Source organism: Vidua macroura, chromosome 2, assembly GCF_024509145.1.
Source record: "Vidua macroura isolate BioBank_ID:100142 chromosome 2, ASM2450914v1, whole genome shotgun sequence".
Classification (NCBI taxonomy): domain Eukaryota; kingdom Metazoa; phylum Chordata; class Aves; order Passeriformes; family Viduidae; genus Vidua; species Vidua macroura.
In genome coordinates, this window is record NC_071572.1 from 33,596,825 (window position 1) to 33,616,105 (window position 19,281).

A 19,281-nucleotide genomic window follows, 5' to 3' on the forward strand; every position below is an offset into this window, starting at 1 on the left:
TGCTAGTAGTAACATCTTAGAAACAAGTTGTCAGTCACTTTTAATTTGTAGTGTGTAGTTAATTTCTTGTGAATGCATACAGTACATGTATAAAAAATATCATATTACTGCATGATTAATTCAGTTAAAAAATTAACATGCTGTTAATTTTCAGGGGCTGGGGAACTACTTGGTAGTAATCAAGTTGCCTTATGTCTCTTAGGAAATAGCTGCTGAAATAAAAATAAATCTCTGCTGTACTAGTGTAGATGATCTAGCTGTAGCAAAAATACATGTTTATTGAGAACAAACCATGTTACATCTTTTTATTGTCATTTTACATCCATTAGGATCGAATTGTGTCCATGCCTCTGGACAAGGACCATGAAGTAGCAGTTCAAGCCATGAAACTCTTGATGCTTATGTCACAGTAAATAATTTCTTTTTTAATTTACTGTATTGTTTTAATGGCAACAAGATCCAGGTACAAACCTGATGAATCTTCCTGTAATCACTTACTTGTTGGGAAACAGTTGCTTCTGGCAGGATATGAGTTACAGTTAAAGCTGCTCAAGACATGACATTTTCTTTCTGTGGGAAATGCCAGTGTTAAGAAAACCCTTGTGCTGAGATTCACTCTGAAAACTACGTTTTTATATCTTTACATTTCCCTCTGAAAGGAAATTCCACCTTTTTTAATTCTGGCTTTTCTCAAAAGGAGCATTTGACTTGGGGGAAGTTCCCACTGAAGATGGGATCCCCACCCCATCTTCTGTCCCAGGATTGCCAGGCTTTGACCAGGAGCTTGGAGAGCTCTGCCCTCTTCCCTGTCTCTGCAACTGATGCAGGAAGCTTTGAGCTTTGAGGCTGTTGCTAGAATTTGGACTTTCAGATTCTTGGCTCCAGGGCAGAGAATCTGGTAACCTTTGAGCCCATAGCACACTGATTGACAGGAAATGAGCAAGTGTGTGATTTTTCTGAGGTAGAAGACTAACAGAAGAGTTGTTTCCTTGGGAAATTTACCTGCCAGCCATAGATTTGGTAGGATAATGGCAAGCTGGAAGTGTGGGAAAGAATGACACTTAGTATTACAGAAGTATATAAATCTTATTCTGATACATCCTTGAGCAGCATGTTTATTTTAGAAATGTCTTCATTTGCAAAATATGTGTAGAGTAAATTTTCTGTCCCTCTTTTTCAAAGCAAAAGGGGAATAAAAACTTCACTGCATTCCATTGATAATACAGTTGAGATGTTAGGACTCAGTGTCTCCTCTATCTGAGAGTGTAAGTTGAATTTTGGTGATGCAGATGCTTATTTCCATGTACAGCATGAGACGTTATCCAATAGCCTTGTGGGATCTGCTTCTCTATTTAAGCCAGAAGTATTATTCATTGCTAGAGGAGCATGTAGGCTGTAGTGGTCCAACTAATATTGTGCTGTAGATAATTAACATTAAATTTCAAGTATGTTTGTATATTGAGGTGCTGCTTTATTGTCTCCTGTCTCACTGCACATTCCACTGGTTTGAATGGCATTTTTTCCAGGCCTCCTTCAATAGGCACAGCAGAACAGCATATGATGCTGTGAGCACTGCACCCTCTTCTGAAGGTAGTGCTGTTGTTTGGGCCTCACTAGTAGTAGGGAGGGCTGTATTGTTTCTGTGTTCACAATGTCCATTTCTACATCCCTTGGTTCCCCATGGTGCCTAGCTGTTGGGACAAAGCACAATGCTGTGTCCATGGATAACATGTCCCTGTGCTAGGAGGAGCAGCTCACCATTGTTGAAGTACAAAGATTCCATACACCAGTTATGGCTGCACTTGTTCCGTATCTGAATTAACAAGAGCTATATTGGCACTGCAGCTGTTTATCATCTCTGGCTTTATTATAAGGGATCACGTTCTCATTAATGCAAGCTGCAGCTATAAAAGTTTGATCAATGTTTCTTTTTCCCTGAAGCAATTTTTTCTGAATTTTGCTTAAATATGGTTTCCAGTGTGAATAAATGCCATCTAAATTTTTCTGAATATTTTTCCATCATAAGATGCAACTTTCATAAGTAAAATTAGCACATTATGAAATTGTTTTTAATTAAGCCATGTAGAGACTTAGCGAATACATTCTTTTCTTTATTTTTGCTCATCTGTTGCATAGCCATCCTCCTTTCTTCCACTGTACCCCCCCCAGTTGTTCTGAGCCCTGCTGATTTGGCATAATTATTGGAGTGGTGAAAGTGTGCACTGGAGACTCAAATAAGCAAATTCAACAACAACTCTTCTCTTTGATAAGAATAGTCCTGACCAGTCTATAACTTTGTGTGAAGAGAATGCATACAATATAGCCAGTCACATGTACAGGCTTCTTAATAAGAGCCTCCATCAAGATCCTTTTCTAGCAGGGGAAAAGCTGATGCCTTAGTACCTGCAATAGTGGCAGAAAGGACTTGCTGCTGGCACTGCAGAAACAAAGACCTGCAGGGCTGATGTGTCTCAAATAGGTGTGTCTCATAGCTCAAAAGCTGTGTCTGGATATTGAGCAGTAGTGCTGCTTGTTACATGCAGTAAAGCATGAAATTGATTTGGGGACAGCAACTCCCCTGCCTCAAAGGGGATGATAAAGTAATAAATGACAGCTTGTATAAATGGCATGGCTACTAGTATGCATTGGTGTAATAAAATTTTTGCCACTTTTGTCATGCTGTCTTGGCCTCTCTTTTAACGACTAATTTTTGTCATCTGCAAATTTGGCAACTGAATTCAAGTGGGCCAACTTGGGTTTTTAGTGAGATGTGAGAGACCTTTCAGATCAAGATTCTGAAAGCTATTTTTAAAGCTGCTGGAAAGAATCTCTGTCTGAATTCTCTCTATTTCATCTGGAATCATTAATTTTTTAAAAAACATATAGTCTTCCCTGGTGAGGTACAGACCTTCAGAACATTTCTCTAATCTTGGAGTAGATATTTTGTTATATCGTGACATGAGTCATCCAGTAATAGCTTTTTTTTCTTCCAATTACTCAGTTGGGTAATTTTTCTTGGGAAAAATACATTATGTCAGTAACTTTCTTTGACTGACTTCCACAGTTGTCTTGCGTCGGCACAGCAGCAAGACCTTGTTGCTAATTGACCGTTTTTGTGATATTTCACAGTGGCAGCAGAGCTGTGTGCCATGTATGGTAGTAACAGGTCTGAGCATCTCTCAACCATGACTGCATTCCAGTTCTGTGGAATATACACTGACTGCTCTGTGTACTACTGCCCATAAAGCTGCTCTGCCTTTACATTCTCTCTCTTGATAGCTAGAGAGGCAGTGAAAACACTTATCTTTTCAATTCACTTATATGTGTTACATTATTAAAAAAAATTCCAGTGATGATTCAGAACTCTCTTGCTATGCATATACTTAGTTTTTTTCAAATTCATATTTGTATTTTATTCTTGTGTATCTCTGTGAGCTGAGATTTTTTCCTTCTTGTTTGTTCCATGTTGTCTCAATTGAATGCCAGTCTTTGGGCTAGTAGATTTCTGTTTTTACACAGCATGATGTGATCCTGAGATGGAAATGAGCCTATGAGGTTTAGCATAATAGAAATTATTAATGGTACTGAATTATGCATAATTGTTAGCATTAATGTTGCAAAGGATCTGACAGGGAATAGAACTAGGAAGGAAATAAAGGGAAGAAAACATGAGTGACAATGAGAGACCAAGGTAAAAAAAGCGTTGCCTTTTAGGAGGCAAATTAGTTCAGTGTGCCTACTGCTAGACAATTCTGTTCATTTTTGTGAGCTTAACTACCAAAAAGCGTAGAGGGATTTTGGAAAAGAGCAGCAAAAGTAATTAGTTAACCACAGTAGATTCATGGGGAAAGGTTACAGGTGGTGTGGGTAGGGGCACAAATCTACAATTAGCTTGAATATGTAAATAGCCCAGGGGAAAATGACTTTGATTTACTTTAGTTAAACATAACTAGAAATTAAACTGAGTTTTAAACACAAAACACATCGGTCTGCCACAGCATAATCACAGTGTATTGCAACATGCTAATCCCATTGTACAGTGGGTGGGAAAGGACTATTGTTACATTTTAGTGGCAACTGTATTGTCGTTTTGCTAATCACCAAAGTGTGTCTTGAAATAACCTGCAATGAGAGCAGAGAGCGTAAAACTCTGTAAAGTGTGTCAGGTGTGTTTTTATTTTACTCTTGTGATTTTGATGGTTGTCCTTGGTGTGAGCAACAGCGTAGACCAAGTCAAGTAACTCCAGCAGTCATACCTCTTGCATGCAGCAGAATGAAACAAAAAGGAAGATACGAAATCTTTCAACTCGTGCCATATGCAGAACAAAATGGGTCTGTGATCTCCCTCTAGAATATCCCAGTTTCTTCTGGGACATGAAGACTGGGACATGTTCACACTGAAGTGCAAAGAAAATGGTATGTCATGAGATTGGTATGTGGAAGGCCATGCCTGTTTATTTTTAGGCACCTAAACGCTGGCAGGCACTTCTGGCTTAACCTTTATCTGTTGCTTGGCAGTCTGAGGGCTGTAAATTTGCAGCAGTATTACTGCTGTATTTGAAATATTCTTTATGTGGTTAATGATTATCTGATGGATGTGAAAAAGAAAGGCACCCATTTAGTATGGTAGTGTTAGTGCTGATGGTTGCAGGTGTGTAATCAAGTGCTGCTGCTTGCAGAGGCAGGTAAAATGCCTGAGCACTCATTTCAGTGGGAGTTACAAGCCTAAACCTCATCATGGTCAGAGAGTAGTGGTTGAACAGTAATATTAGTAGTAGTGCACACAGGTATTCCCTCCCACTCAAGAAAGGAAAAAGCAGAAGATCAGGTGCTCAAGTGGTGTCAGGAGTGTCTGTCAGCTTGTGTTGCAAAGGAAGTGGATTCTTCTCCCTTCCTTTGCTTCGCTGCTGTTTGGGGGTGCTTCATTTGCAGCTGGAGCAGCATCTTACCTACTTATGTCTTGAGGAGGGAGGAAATACTACTGCACTAGATTAATGTAATGGGTAAATCCCCAACCTCTTAGAAGACAAAGTTAAAAATGGAGAGGTTGGGATTTTGGAAATCACAGAATGGCTGAAGTTAGGAGGGTTGTCTGGTCCAGCCCTGACAAGAGGGCTGAAGAAGAGCCATGTAGAGCGCATTGCCCAGGACTGCAGCTGTATGGTTTTTGAGTATGTCCAGCCTCCCTTGGCAGCCTGTGCCAGTTCTCTGTCACCCTCACAGTAAAAATGTTTTTCCCAGTGTTCAATAGGAGCCTCCTGTGTTTCTGTTTGTGCCTGTTGCTTCTGGTCCTGGGTACCAGGAGAAGAAGCCTGTATCTGTCTTCTTACTCCCACCACCAATTACTTACAGACATTGCTAAGATCCCCCTGAACCTTATTTCTTCCAGGCTGATCAGTCCCAGCTCCCTTGACCTTTCCTCAAAGGAGAGATGATCCAGATCATCCTTGTGATGCTTTCTTGGTCTCTCTCCAGTCTGTCTCTTGTCTGTCCCAGCCCTGGACACAGCACTCCAGGTGTGGCTTCACCAGTGCTGTGTAGAGGGGAAGGATCACCTCTCCAAACCTGCTGGTAAAGCTTAATGCAGATTGAGATACCATTCACCTAATTTTCAGCAAGAAAACATTGGTGGCTCATGTTCAACTTGGTGTCCACCAGCATTCCCAGGTTCTTTTCTAAGGATAGAAAATACTTATGGAAAAGCAGTTTCAATAGTACTGGAAAGGAATGGTCCTTAATTTCTGTCCAGAGAGATAGGTATTGCTGAGCTCTTCAAGCTATCTGAGCAATTTAGTCAAGTAACTCTTTTAAAATACTGGAACACATTGCCAGAGATGTTGTAGAGTCCTTGACTTCATGGATTGGACACATCAGCCTGCTGTAGCTGATCCTCTTGTGAGCAGGGGGTTGGAGCAGATGATCTGCAGAGGTGCTGACCATCCTCAATGCTCTATGATTCTGTATTAATTCAGTCTAGATCACTGTATGCTTGTGAAATTTCTTATAATCCCAGCTCTCCACTGGTTTTGAAAAAAAAATATATAGAGAAAAAATGAGAAAGACATCTTCATGGAAACTAGTGCTTTAAAAGAACTCAATAATAGATTGACATTAAAAAGAATGAAAGAAACATTGTCAGACTGCTATTTTTTTTCTGTAAATTCCCCATAGCATTTTAATATTTATTATATCATGTCTTTTTATTCCTGTAAGTGCTCTTTGTTGTCATTCTTTGTTTTACTCTCACTTGTTAAACTTGTAGAAGTTTAATAAATTTGATCATTCATGGCTTCACAGGACACACCACTGCTTATTCGTATGCTCTAATGCACCATAAAACCATATTACTTCTTTCATTTTTTTACTGTTTAACATCAATAAACACATTTTTACTCTACTCTTCCAGTTCTGTAGATAGTTAAATGAGTGACATAAATATTTCTCTTTATGGCGATTTCTTGGTATGTATTCCTTTACACTTCCTATATGTTCTATTACTGCAAATATATTCTCAAGGTAATTGCATGTTTAAAGAGTCCACCACAACATGCCTTAAGTGTGTAAGGCAGCTTTTATTTCACATTATCCTGTGAGACTGATTCATCACTTTTGGAGACATACCATTAGCACTTTCATTTAAAGATCTTTTTAATGGATGCTCCAGTGATAATCTCACCTAATGTGAGCTCACTTCTTCTCAGTCAGGTTGGAGGCTATTTTGGGGCTTTGTGACTTGTGAGGATGCTAAAGGATGCAATGGGTTGGAGACAAATGGGCAAGCATAGGAAGGAGTGCTGATTTTTTGTAGACATTACTATTAGCAGGAGAATAGCATGAATCTTCAGTTGTAGGGAGGATGTTGGACCACAGCTATAGATGGTTTTAAAATGTTACTACTCAAGGATTGAATGCAGTGATCCGTAAAAACCCTTTCCTCTTGCCTGGGTGTAGTAAGTGTAAGGATCTCATATGTTGCTCTTGCATTCTCTGGAGTAGCCTAATCCAGTGACATTGCTGTGGCAGCAAGAAGCAGGTATTTGGAAACTGTAATCCTGGTTTTGGACTTCACTGCTCTGGTATCTCTTCATTGGGTTATTCTGCCTTGATGCTTCAGTTTCTTTTTTGTAAATATTTGATATGAATACCATTTCTACCTCTCAGAGAATGTTCTAGGTGTACTATTTGGCATGTGGTGTTCTCAAGATGTGTAGCTGAATGAAAAAAGTCATGACTTTGAATGTGTTTGTGCAGAGAGGTCACAGCCATAAGCGTGCCATCAAGAATATGTTTTGATTTCTTTTTGCACGGGATTCTAGTGTAATAGAATATAGGTTATAAAATACGGGAATAAATAGCTTAAAATAATTTATACTACAGAATGAAGGTTTCTAATTGTTATCTTCTATAGTGAACATCTAAGCATAAAGGCATGATTTTCCTGTTTTATTGCTATTACTCTTTTTACCATGATCACTAATAATCTGTAATTATACTTTAAATTAATGTTCGTGTCTATGCAGTGGGCCTGATTTGTCATGGCTTACACAGACCTCTGTTTCTCTACACAGTGAGTAAAAGAACGCTACCAATTTTGTTTGAGAGCATTCTTAGAAATGCCCTACAAAAATTTACACGTAGCTGTGTAAACAAGTTGCACGGTTATGGAGAATCAAGTCTAGTAAAAGCTGGACATAACATTCATGCTATTCTTTGCCGATAAACCTGGACTATAACTTCCGTTGTTATTTTTGCCTAGGAACTGTGAGGATGTGTTATCAGCTGAAGACTGTGAAATGTTATACCAGTTTGTTTATACCACTCACCGTCCGCTTGCAGTAGCAGCTGGGGAATTCCTTTATAAAAGGTATCTCTGCCTGCCTACTTCTTGCATATTCTCATTTGTTTTGGAATGAAGGTGGATTTATTTAAGGGGGACATTAAGCATTATTTTTTCTGCTGAAAGTGTGTGTCATCTTTCTTCTGGTAATCAGAAGAAAAATGCTGTCTGGGGGTGATTGCATGTTTTCCTGCACAGCCCTGAAACAATAGGCGTGAGAAAAGTTGTAAGACTAACACAGGGAATATGAAACCAGTTGATCCACAAGTGCCATGCTATGTTGAGAACATGCCCTCTTTCTCTCTACTTTCCCATTGCTTTGCTTCTTAGAAGCTAATCTGTCACCTGACATCTGCTGGATTTTCATAGTTTGGTGATTAATCACAAAAATGGCCTCCTCTCTTCAGAAGTTGCCTTATACATTGTAAAGGTTTTGAATAATGAGAGATGCAGCAGATTAAAAAGACCTCCCAGTTTCCTGTCAGATTAATGAAATACAGGGTTTATCTTCCCCAGGAGTAACTCTTATAAATGGGCTTCTTATAACAATGGTTGCATGAAGTTGTATGGAATTAGCATGCTAAAAAGGGAAGAGACAAATATTCTGTCTTTACTGCTGAGAGAAATAATCTTGACTTACAAAAATAAATGAAAATAAAAATATTTAGGCAAGGATTTTGTGGGGGAACGTTCAGAAATAATAATTGTGTTTCCAGACATACAGAATCTTTTCCTAGTTGTCTTTTCCTGTCTAACTGAAATGTTGGCATTCTGGAATATGTGGAGCTAAGTCCAACAGAAAGACAAATGAAGAGAAACTTCTGTTTTGATGAATCTGCTGTTACATTTACTAGACTTGTAGTTTGTGTTGTTCCTAATATGCTCTCATAAATTAGATGTTTCTTCTCTCAGAACTCTGCTGCATTTTGCTACCAGAGTGATTGCCCTGATAACGTCACTTTTTCTACCCAGCTCAACAGTGCCTTGTGGACATCTTGACCCTGTAAATCTCATCCTTGCTCTTGTTTGCCCAGTGCTTCTCTCCAGCACTTTTTCCAGTATAGAATGTTCATTTTGGTGTGATAAGAGATGTTAGTGACCCCTCCTTTTCCTGGTTATACTGCTAAGTTTTAGTATAAATGCTTATACTTTCCACCCCTGTTGCTCCTTCTTCTCGGTTTGCAGAAAATCTCCTCCATGTGTGCATATTTTAACTTAGGTTACTTAATTACTAAGCTTAATTACTTAGCTGGCATAAATTATACCAGCAGAAACTCTTCCTGAATGCACAAGCTTTTGCTGACATTTAGTAGAGTGGTCCAGCTCTTAAATCCAAGCTGTTTGGGCCTTAGATTAATCAGCATGGATGGCCTTCCTGTATTTATCTTGGGATTAGCACTTTTTGTGGGTAGTCAGAGTCATTTTGGATAAAAGGGGGAAATGGAAGTGTCATACTGTGCTTCATACCTCAGACAGAAGAGGAAGAACAGAGTTTCCATTGTATTTGTGACGTTAATTGCCTTTTATAATTACAAGATACTGTGCTTTCCTTAAGAAGCTGCAGTTCCAAGATGCACTGTGATGTGAATAGTGGCTGTGTGGTAATATCTCTCCTGTGTTGTTAAGGTTTTAAATTTGGCCAAGAGCAAGCCTCTTTTCAAGCATGAGCAAATGCCTACGTCGTATGATCAATTTGTGGAATCTGCATCCATCATCCAGAAGGGGGGCAGGGTACCTGTGAAACTATCAGAAATAGTCTCTGCATCCACAGGGATAGCATATCTCTCATAATGGCAAACAATCTTTTTTCCTTTCATCTTATAAAAAAGTCTAATGAGATTTGGGGTAAATAAGTAGACACTTAAGGGAAGTACAGTCCTTGTGATCTTGACAGAAGTAGTGTTACATTGGTAAATGAGTGTAAGGAGAATGTGGCAGAACTGGACTGACTTACTTTTCTTTTGGCAGGCTTCTTAGTCATGAGGGAGATAAGAAAGTTCAGCCCAAAGGAGGAGGAAAGTTTGGGGCGAGCACTGACCAGTTGAAAAGATTAATACACTTTTTCCTGGAGAGTGAGGTGAGAACTGCCCCTGCAGTAAGCCTTTTAAATCCAGTGTTGCATGTTAAATCAATTATCTTCTTGCTTTTGAAAGTAATTTCTGTTGGTGAGCTCTGAAATATGTGGTGTTAGAAATGTTTTTAGTCTCTAGGTTAAGTTTTTAGTGAAGCAATTTCTGTTCTGCTGTATTAAACCTATTTTACAAGTGTGCTAATGGAGAGAATCAGTGCTGAGGCAGTTTCTGGAAAGAGCCTGAAAGACTAATGCCATTGAGTGAGGGTTTTTTGGTACATGCCCATGTCTTTCTCGAGGCAGATGTGGGTTGCTGTACCACGGCTCCATGCTGAGCAAAAACTGTAATTTTATGAGAGTTTTATCAGCTTAAGTGCTGATAAACAGTTCACGGTTTAGCTGTTGCAGTGGTGCAGACCTCTATCTGGCCAAAGTGTCTCAGACATAGCAGTTTTGAATCTTTCTGCAAAGAATTGGATAGATGACTTGTTTCTAGTCCTGTGACTGGATTTTTGGTTGTTACAATCAGCAATATAAACCAATACAGAAACTAGTTTCAGATATTATTTAATTTAAATTCCTATTAAAAGAGAAAATTAAATTTTTATTGCCGGCTTTTCCTGACTTTTCGCCCCACTTTCCTGCTTTGTATCAGATTGTTTAAATGTTCATTGGCCTTGAACTAAATATGTTGAAATACTGCATGTGAATATATATGTGAATGACAGAGCTTTGTCATTGGACAAAGGGAGAGGAACATATGAAGCTGTATTTCTTCTACTGATGTGTTTGCTTCTGTAAGCTTGTGTTTTTAATCCCTAGCTACACAAACATGTTACATACCTAGTAGACAGCTTGTGGGACTGGGCAGGCAAATTCCTGAAGGACTGGGAGTGCATGACCACTCTTCTATTAAAAAATGCTGAAGAAGCTGGAGAAGGTGGGTAAGCAAAAAATTTAGTTTTGTCTGAATGAATCTCCCCATGCTATTTTTTGAACCTTGCCTTAGCTAGTTTAGGATCATTTCATATTGCAGTACCATTTGGTCCCGAATTGAGGTCCACAACTGCTACAAAGCAGATGCAACTCAATGCTAGTGTAATATTTATATCAACATACTTGTTTTATTCAGTATTCTGTATTTATGTAATGTTCGTTTAGAACCTATGCAATAAATACTTGTAATTAAGCCATAGTGCTTACGTAGTGTTCACTTTGTTTGTCCAAAACTTTTAAATCTAAAAGTATTAATAGATTGAAATGCAGTTTTTGTCAGACTTTTAATCCTTCTTCAAAAGAAAATGAGTAATGTATTGAGTTCACTGACATCTAACACTAGAGGGATTTTTTTTGGTAGAATTATTTTGAAGTAAATGTAAATAAATCTTTAAAGTCCCTTCCAACCCAAACCATTATATGATTCTATGGATGGTTGTTGTAGACCTGGAGTTGGTTGTGTGATTAAAATCAGTTTGTAGACCCAGTGAGTTATAGCATTTTGGTACTCAAAGAAGATTTGTCCTAAATGAGACACTAGTCAGTAGAAGATCTTATTAAAACGGCTTGTGTTTTTGCAAGCCCAACTTCCCCAAAAAGTTTAGCCATTAAGGAACTAATGGTACTCAGTAAATATAGAAAATAATTTCCTTCAAATGAAGTCAAACACTCTCTAGCTGTTTATTTAGAAACACTGCATCTCCCGTTCTTTAGTGTCCTTCCACAGTTCTTCACGTAAATGAATAGGCTTTACATCAGTTGTTGCTACATCTTCACTTTTCTCTTGTGTGATGCTGAGACTGATTTACTTCCAGCACTGAGCGATGCCCAGGAAAGTGCTCTCATCGAAATCATCCTCGCAACAGTCAGAGAAGCAGCTGAAGGTCATCCTCCAGTGGGCAGAGGTGCAGCCAAAAAAGTCAGTGCATCTTAGTCTTATTTATTGTCCTGTCATCACGTTATCTTTGCCTTATGTACTTTGCCAGACAGCTTGTTCCTAGTTGCAGATGTATCCTAGGAAATAAAATAGCTTATTTTTCTAAAATGCATTTCTTTTCACCTCTAGATCTTATTAGAAGTGGATGTTGAAGGAGATGAGCATTAGAGAAGAGCCAATTGAAGCATGTTATTGACAAATGATGAGCATTTTATCCATGACATGTAGCTGTTCAGCAATTTGCATCTAATTTAAAGTTTAAAAAAAAAACAAAAACATGTGGTTTTCTTTGTGGAAGAGTGTCTCTATCTTAGCTTGATATGCTTGAGACAATGCAATATGAGTTAAGCTTGGGTTATATGTAAGATTCCACTCAAATCCCAGAGATTTTATAATTGAAACCAAATGCTTTGTCTGCAGATTTTGTCAGTAAAAGAGAAGAAAATTCAATTGGAAGATTGCACAAAAATTACTGAACACTTTATTACGGTGCTTCCTCAGCTCTTGGCAAAGGTAACTAACAGCTGCTCTATGAATGTATGTTAAATATTTCATTAAATTCCTGCAATGTACTCATATCCTGTTTTTTTCTCTGCAGTATTCAACAGATGCACAAAAGGTGGCAAATCTTCTGCAGATTCCTCAGTATTATAATTTAGATGTTTACAGTACAGGACATCTAGAGAAGGTGAATAGGAATTGGGGCAATTGGTTCATGTGGAATGTACTAAATTTATGTGACAGTGGAGGGAGTTTAATGGGATTTGGAACAATCAGAAAATTGTTGAACAAATGAAATGGTATTATACCTTAAGGAAAGTGGTCTTATCCAGGATTTACTTTTTGGTTTGGAGCTGCAAAGAAAAGCCTTAGTGCTTTTCTTTTTTTTTTTTAGTCAGTTCTGATATGCTGGGTCTGGCCTTGATGGATTATGATTTGTGGTTTTGTGTGGTAGACCCAGCCCTGGGGTTTTTTCATTCCTGGCTGGAGGGAGGGTGGATTATGCCATGTGTCTTAAGTTGGTGTCTCCCAGGAGTTTACTACAGAATAGGTTTCATTCTCTGTGAAGGCTGACTCCCAGCTGCTGGGGAATGACAGTAACTGAAAGATAAGAATGGAGATAGTATATCTGCTGATGGGAAAGGGATGGTCAGAAATGGATAGATGAAATCCTTGAAATAGCTTAATGTCTTCTTAAGCAGGGACGTTTACAGGGAGGCAGTGTTAGGCAAACACTCTGAGGTTAATTTCAGCCCAAAACTTGAACTGGAAGAGAGCGAGTCAACAGAATGGCAAAAGTTACCTCTTCCCACTAAGAGTGAAGTCCCTGTCACTGACATGATCGAAAATATTATCAATTCTCCATTGCTGAGGGAGACAACTTCCATTGTTTGAAGACAGACTTGTCCTTTGAAAAGGCATCTTTTGTTCCCCATGTAGTGCTAGCCATGTATTGCTAAAGTAGAACGTAAAGCAGGTGCTCCATTCTTTAGGAAGATCTAGAGACATAATGATGAAAGAGAGCTATAAACACAGAAAAAAAAAAGTTGTGTCCTTTAGTCCTACCCCTCTTCTGCTTAGACTGGCGTTTGTTTCATCTTGCTTATGTGACCCAGAGGGATATATGGGCCTAGTGAAATGATTTAAAGCGTAAGAGGATTTTTGTACAATTTACCTATAAATACCCCTTTTATCACCTGCAGCATTTGGATGCTTTGCTGAGAGAGATAAAAGACATTGTGGCCAAACACTCTGATATGTCTGTCCTCGAGGCTTCCTCCAGGACTTACTATATCCTCTGCCGTGAAGAAATTGCCATCTATAGCGAGGTGGATTGTGCTCGAACTCAAATGATAGATGAGTTGATGAAACAGCTTAACCAGCTACTAGATTGCTTCTGGCAAAAGGTGAGTGTGACTTGTTGAGGGGTAAGCAGACTGTTTCCCTAGGAAAAAAAAGGGAACAAAGAAAATTATGAGGGATATGGAAGTATTCTTTGCCTGCTGTTTCTGCTTGAAGGAGGCAGAACTCTAACAGATGGGTTTGCACCTCTGAAAAGAATGGTTCTTCACATTTTAATGAAGCAGATATATTTTGGCCATATATTTTGGCAGGAACAGAGTTGGGAAAATAATTAACAAGATAATCCACACCACCAAGAGGGCATTGTATGTCTTCTGGCAGGCTTTTATTGGATGCTGATATTGTAAAAATGTGTTAAGCCAAAAGGTCCCCTAACCTCAGACTGGAATTATTTTGTTGATCTGTGCCAGTGTGGGAGAATGTGTACTTGTGAGGAACAGAATTGCTACACCAGATATTCTGGACCTAAGAAATTGCTTTGTAGTTACTCTAGTACTGTGCCAAAGATACTATGTGCAAAATCAGTTAGTGAGTGCTGTTGATCTACAGGTGATGAGGCTCTTCCCAGAAAGAAACAGTTCTGTAGTTCTCCATATTTGACTGTACATCGGATGCCCTTTGTGCTGTCACTTTGGATGTAGGGAAAAAATGGATCAAACAGCAGTCTGTAGTGCAGATTTTATAGCTTTGAGGGTCTTGGAAATAATGACTTCCCCCTTGAAAGAGGACTGTAGTCTCCCTCAAAGCTTTTCATTAGGTCTAAAAAGCAGAAACAGCTGGTGGGGATATGAATAGCTTGCTGGCTGAGCTGAACAACAGAAGCCTGCAGCTGATCTGATCAACTGTGCTGTCATGAACAGGTGTCATGCCATGGTATGAGAGTTAACACTGGCAAGTTTTTATTGGACACAGGGATATTGCAAAATGTGTCAAGCCAAAAAATCCCCTAACCTCAGATTGGATTAATTTTATTGGTCTTAAATAGAGATCTATGTCAATGTGGGAGAATGTGTACTTATGAGAAACAAGATCAGTGCAAGACCAGGGATTCTTCGACTCCTCCGTAGTGTGATCTATATCTAAATAAAGAGATTTTTCTCCTGGAACCCCTCCCTTCTAATTCCTGGTTGTATATTTTGTCCCCCAGAATCACATAGTATACTTGTGGAAACTACAGCAATTGCATCTATGGGAAAGTATTTAATATATTTTTAGCTATCTTTGAATGTGATCTGGCAGCTGGAAGCAAGGAAGGTCAGCATCATGTGAACACTTAGCTTTCCAGAGATCCTTAACAACTGTGTGAGGGACCATGTTAGACTAATTGCTACTTTTTACTCTGTGTTAGCAATACTGCAGTCTAGGGAGGCTGCCACTGGTTTATTAATATCAGGGATTTTCACTTACACAAAATTCCTGTGCAGTTATATTGTTTTCTTTTGACTGTAGAGCAGGACATGAGTAGTGTGGTTAAAGGAGGGCTGGAGGAGAGTGACCCAAGCTAGTGGGTTGGTTGGAAAGGGAGCACAGTCATTCCCTTGGCCCACACTGGCTAATTCCTTTCTCTTTCCCAAACTTTCATGATTTAGGAAGGTGGATTTTGTACGGACGCAGGAGAAATTTCCCGGATGCACTCTACTTTGAGAAGAGTAGCGGCTTTTCATAAGTGAGATCTTTATTTACACAATTTATGATCCCATATACTTAAAGTATCAACCTTACACATGCAAAGTGAAAATTGCTTGTTGGGTTTATTGGGGTTTTTCACAAGAGAATGAAAATGATCCCTATGAGAGGTGCTGCAAGTTGTAGTTTCTTCTTAATAGAACTGTACTCTTGGATATGGAATTATTTTTTGACTCATTACTGAGCATCAGCCCTATTGTGGCTGAGAAGTGTATGCTACAGAATTGAGGTGTTGGAATGGACACAGAGATCCCCTCTGTGGTGCCTCTGTCCTAGCTGGATGTTTTTCCACAGCCTTACTGAAAATACTGGTGGTCAGTCTGAAGAGGGTATAGTGAATGCAGTCGTTCTTTGCAGCAGGTGTAATCTGCTTTTTATTTTTAGTTTTTCTGATCTTCTTTTGTTAAAAGATGATTTCTCAAAACCTTGGTTCTCCAGAGACTGGTAAATTGTCATGCAAGCTAGAACAGAGGTTAAGAGAATTGGGCCTTCTTCTCAGTTTGTCTTCTACCTGTCTAGCCTGCCGTGTCTACTGTGGTTTTGCAAAGAAAAGTCTAATGTTGAGTTATATTAGAAACAGTGTTTTATGTGCATTAGACAATACATATAAATAACAATTTTTTATATATATTAGAAACAGTTTTTTAGAGTGGGCTGAGGAAATTGTTCTTTAGATGTTTTTGGGTAATTGAAGACTATGCATAAAGTATAGCAAAAGATACAGAACTCAAGCTTCTTTTTCCTGTCCTCATAACACTGAAGTTTTGTGGTAGGAATGCAGACTGTAAAGCTGTGGTCTAATGGCTGCAGTGTCAGATGATGAAAACTTAATTTTCCCCCTTATAATTAAAATTTAGTTGTTTAATGTTATTGCTCTACATTATATGAAGGTAGAAATAGGATACATGTAACCTGTTTGATCAGGTGAGTCTTCATTTCTTGCTTAGTGTATCATTATTATTTCTTTTTCACCTTCAGTGCCCATGATCTCACCAAGTGGAATCTGTATGACAAGACTTTAAGGTTCCTGGTGTTTGAAACAGAACATGGCAGTTTGCCTGTTCTGGTGAGTAGTTAATATTTAACATTTGAAAGATGTTTTTCTTGATGAAAGCACAAAGAAATACAAAGTATCAAATAATCTTATATGTCAATGTCCTATGAGGCAGGAAGATACTGTATCCATTTCTCAGTCTGGGAAACAGAGGCTGTCTTTCATTATTGGAAGCTGTAAATTCATGCCTTTATATGAATTAATTTTGGAGATTTTTCAGAACTGTGATAATCAGGACATCTGGATTGGTCCTTTGTCGTGTTTATGATTGCATATCTAATGCATTGCATAGTCTAAATTTCATTACATATGAAATTGTTGGGACCCCTTGTAGTGAGGAACCCCTTTTAGATTGCATGTAACCAGAAACTGGAATACTTTGGATCTGTTGCTTACATGTTGACTCTTGTTGTAGTGGTTTATAATTGCCAATTGTCTCAACTGCAGCCTTTTGGTTATCTGGTTGCCTCATCTCAAACATTGTGTGAAGATGGAGTTGTGTATTCTAGGAATGCAAGGTGAAATACTTCAGCAGTTATGAATGCTAACCAGCCCCTGTTTGCAGGAGAGAACTTGGGGGGCTTTTTGGCAAGGGGTGAGGTTTAGTTGAATAGAGAGAGCCTGCAGCCAGTGGGTAGAAGTGGATTCCTTTAGATGGAGCATTGGAGCACCGAGATTTGGCTTCTGCTCTGAACTGGCCTCTGGAGGAGTCTGCCTTTCATGAAAGGCTTCAAAGAACTCCCAAGGAGCTATGCTAAAGTGAGCCTCTGGGAATACACTTTTTGATATGTGTGTTGCTTTCCCTTGAACTCATCAAGATGTCAGAGAAGTTCTGCAGAAGCAGCACCTTAGTAATTAAGTTTCTCAGGGGGCAGAGCTTACTTGTATGTAAACCTGTTAAATTTATTTTAAGGATCTAAGTACAGCTGGTGTTCATGCAAGCAGCATGCAGAATGTCAGGCTTGAATACTTTGTTTAGTCTTAAACTTTTTGCTGCTGAGCCTTTAATGTAAATAAAGGACATGTGTTTTTATTTGCAGATTATCCTACCAGCTCTCCAGTGCACATATTTTTCTCTGCTGTGGCAACTAGCTGCAGTTTCGGAAAATTCTCCCAAGGTTGGTTACTGATGTAATTTTGAAACCTGGAGCCTGGAGTTATGCTTATAGAAGTTAAAGCTAATTTTCCTGTTCTGAGATTTCTTGAAAAGCAAGCTTATCTGAAGATAGTTAGTCTGTTTTCTTGAGGAAACCAAATCGAATTGAGGCATTTTCTCTCTATCTTATCCTCTTTTGTTTTTTTTCTTTTAATCTGTGTGTGCATTTTCAGTCTGTAGGAACAATGGTTCACTGCTATTTTTACTGCAAACATGTGCATCAAATTCCTAGGGCTTGATGGAGATAAGGAGCTTGTCTTACTGCCAAAGAGTGTGTTGTTTTCTTCTTTTAAGCAACAAAGAATATTAAATGAAAACTCCAGGACGTTCTGTAACTTTGTTTCTTTTTTTATTTTCTTGATTTACCTACCTACATATTTCTGTCAGAAAGGTTGAGGAAAGTGGTAATTTTCTCATTGGTTGACTATTTACTTTCATAATTTATAAAGTACCAAGTTTAGCAGATATTTCAGAAGAAAGTCTAGTTTAAGACACCAGAAAGGAAAACTCTTTAATGTTTTGTTTAATGTGGGAATGTGTGCCCTGTGGAGCTTCTCCTCTTGATGATTTCTGACTCCACTGAGTGCTGCTTTGTCATTCTGAGCCCTTCCCTGGTGCTCCTGTGCATACAGGACAGGGCGCTGACACGGACATTCGTGTGAGAAATGCTAGCTGGGACGTTACCCATTTGGCCATTGATTCACTGTCTATTCCCGTCCTGTTCCATTCCTGCGTGGATGTCCACATCTCTTGCTGCTCCAGTGTGTTCTGCCTTTCACTCCAGACATGGTTAGTTCAACTTGGTAATGGGGCAGCACATTTTTTAATTTGGCCTTTCATACAGGAGCAGATTTTGATTGGAAGCAGATGTGACGGCCCACTCTGCAGGGCCAAATCTGGATGGTTGGCAGATAGAGAAGTTCCAAGAGAAAAAAAAAAAAAAAAAATTCCTGAACAGCAGCTCTGTTATTTCCCCCTTGCTCCTCCCCTAGCAGTGTTAAGACAATGTATTGCCCCACACCTGGTTCTCCTCAGCATGTCCTGGGATGAATCCCTTTTCTTATAAATGTAGAGCTGCATTGCATGAAATCTAGCTCTCTTGTAAGAGCAGTCCTTTTGCACTGATGGCTCAGAGCTCAGTGCAGTGCAGCTGGGAGCTGGTGGAGGATCAAAGTCTTTTGTATGCTTGTGAGCAAACCAAATAGTCTCCCATACTGGATTCAGCTTAACAAAGTGTGGTGTCTTAAGTTTCTGAGTGTTAAACTCTATTCCCTTTGTAGTCATTAGGGGAGGAAGGGAGAAAACCAACTCCACAAGGCAGTGCACATTGAACATTAGGTGGGATGGACCAGAGATTCTTATGACTCTACTTCCATGTTATCACTGCTTTATACAGATAAGAAGTAGTGAATAAGAGAAAACATGCTGCCCTCCCTACAGATAGAGAAACAAAGAGTGTGTGACTTGCTGAATTCCACTGGCCTCAGCAACTGTGACAGATGCAGTTGTTCATAGCTAGTAAGCTGTTCTGTGAAATGCCAGCTTCTTTCATCATGTCATCAGCTGTGCTATCTTAAATTAATAATATGAGTGGAAGAAAGATGCAACTGTTGTTTGTTCTGTAATTCTCTGTTGAATCATAGTCTCTAACATATTGCTCCTTTTGTTTTTCCTAAATGTG

At 39.0% G+C, this 19,281-nt stretch overlaps 1 protein-coding gene across 2 annotated transcripts in view; it reads left to right on the forward strand.

The window, feature by feature from the left end:
- LOC128803341 (cohesin subunit SA-2-like) overlaps positions 1 to 19,281 on the forward strand; it is a 58,813-nt gene that overhangs the window by 23,008 nt on the left and 16,524 nt on the right. For both annotated transcript variants that reach the window (XM_053970211.1, XM_053970213.1), the window contains exons 13-23: positions 330 to 409; positions 7,757 to 7,864; positions 9,806 to 9,914; positions 10,731 to 10,848; positions 11,720 to 11,823; positions 12,262 to 12,354; positions 12,440 to 12,529; positions 13,545 to 13,748; positions 15,294 to 15,370; positions 16,369 to 16,456; positions 17,485 to 17,562. In XM_053970211.1, coding sequence (XP_053826186.1) covers positions 330 to 409; positions 7,757 to 7,864; positions 9,806 to 9,914; positions 10,731 to 10,848; positions 11,720 to 11,823; positions 12,262 to 12,354; positions 12,440 to 12,529; positions 13,545 to 13,748; positions 15,294 to 15,370; positions 16,369 to 16,456; positions 17,485 to 17,562 — 1,149 coding nt within the window. The remainder of the gene's footprint in view (positions 1 to 329; positions 410 to 7,756; positions 7,865 to 9,805; positions 9,915 to 10,730; positions 10,849 to 11,719; positions 11,824 to 12,261; positions 12,355 to 12,439; positions 12,530 to 13,544; positions 13,749 to 15,293; positions 15,371 to 16,368; positions 16,457 to 17,484; positions 17,563 to 19,281) is intronic.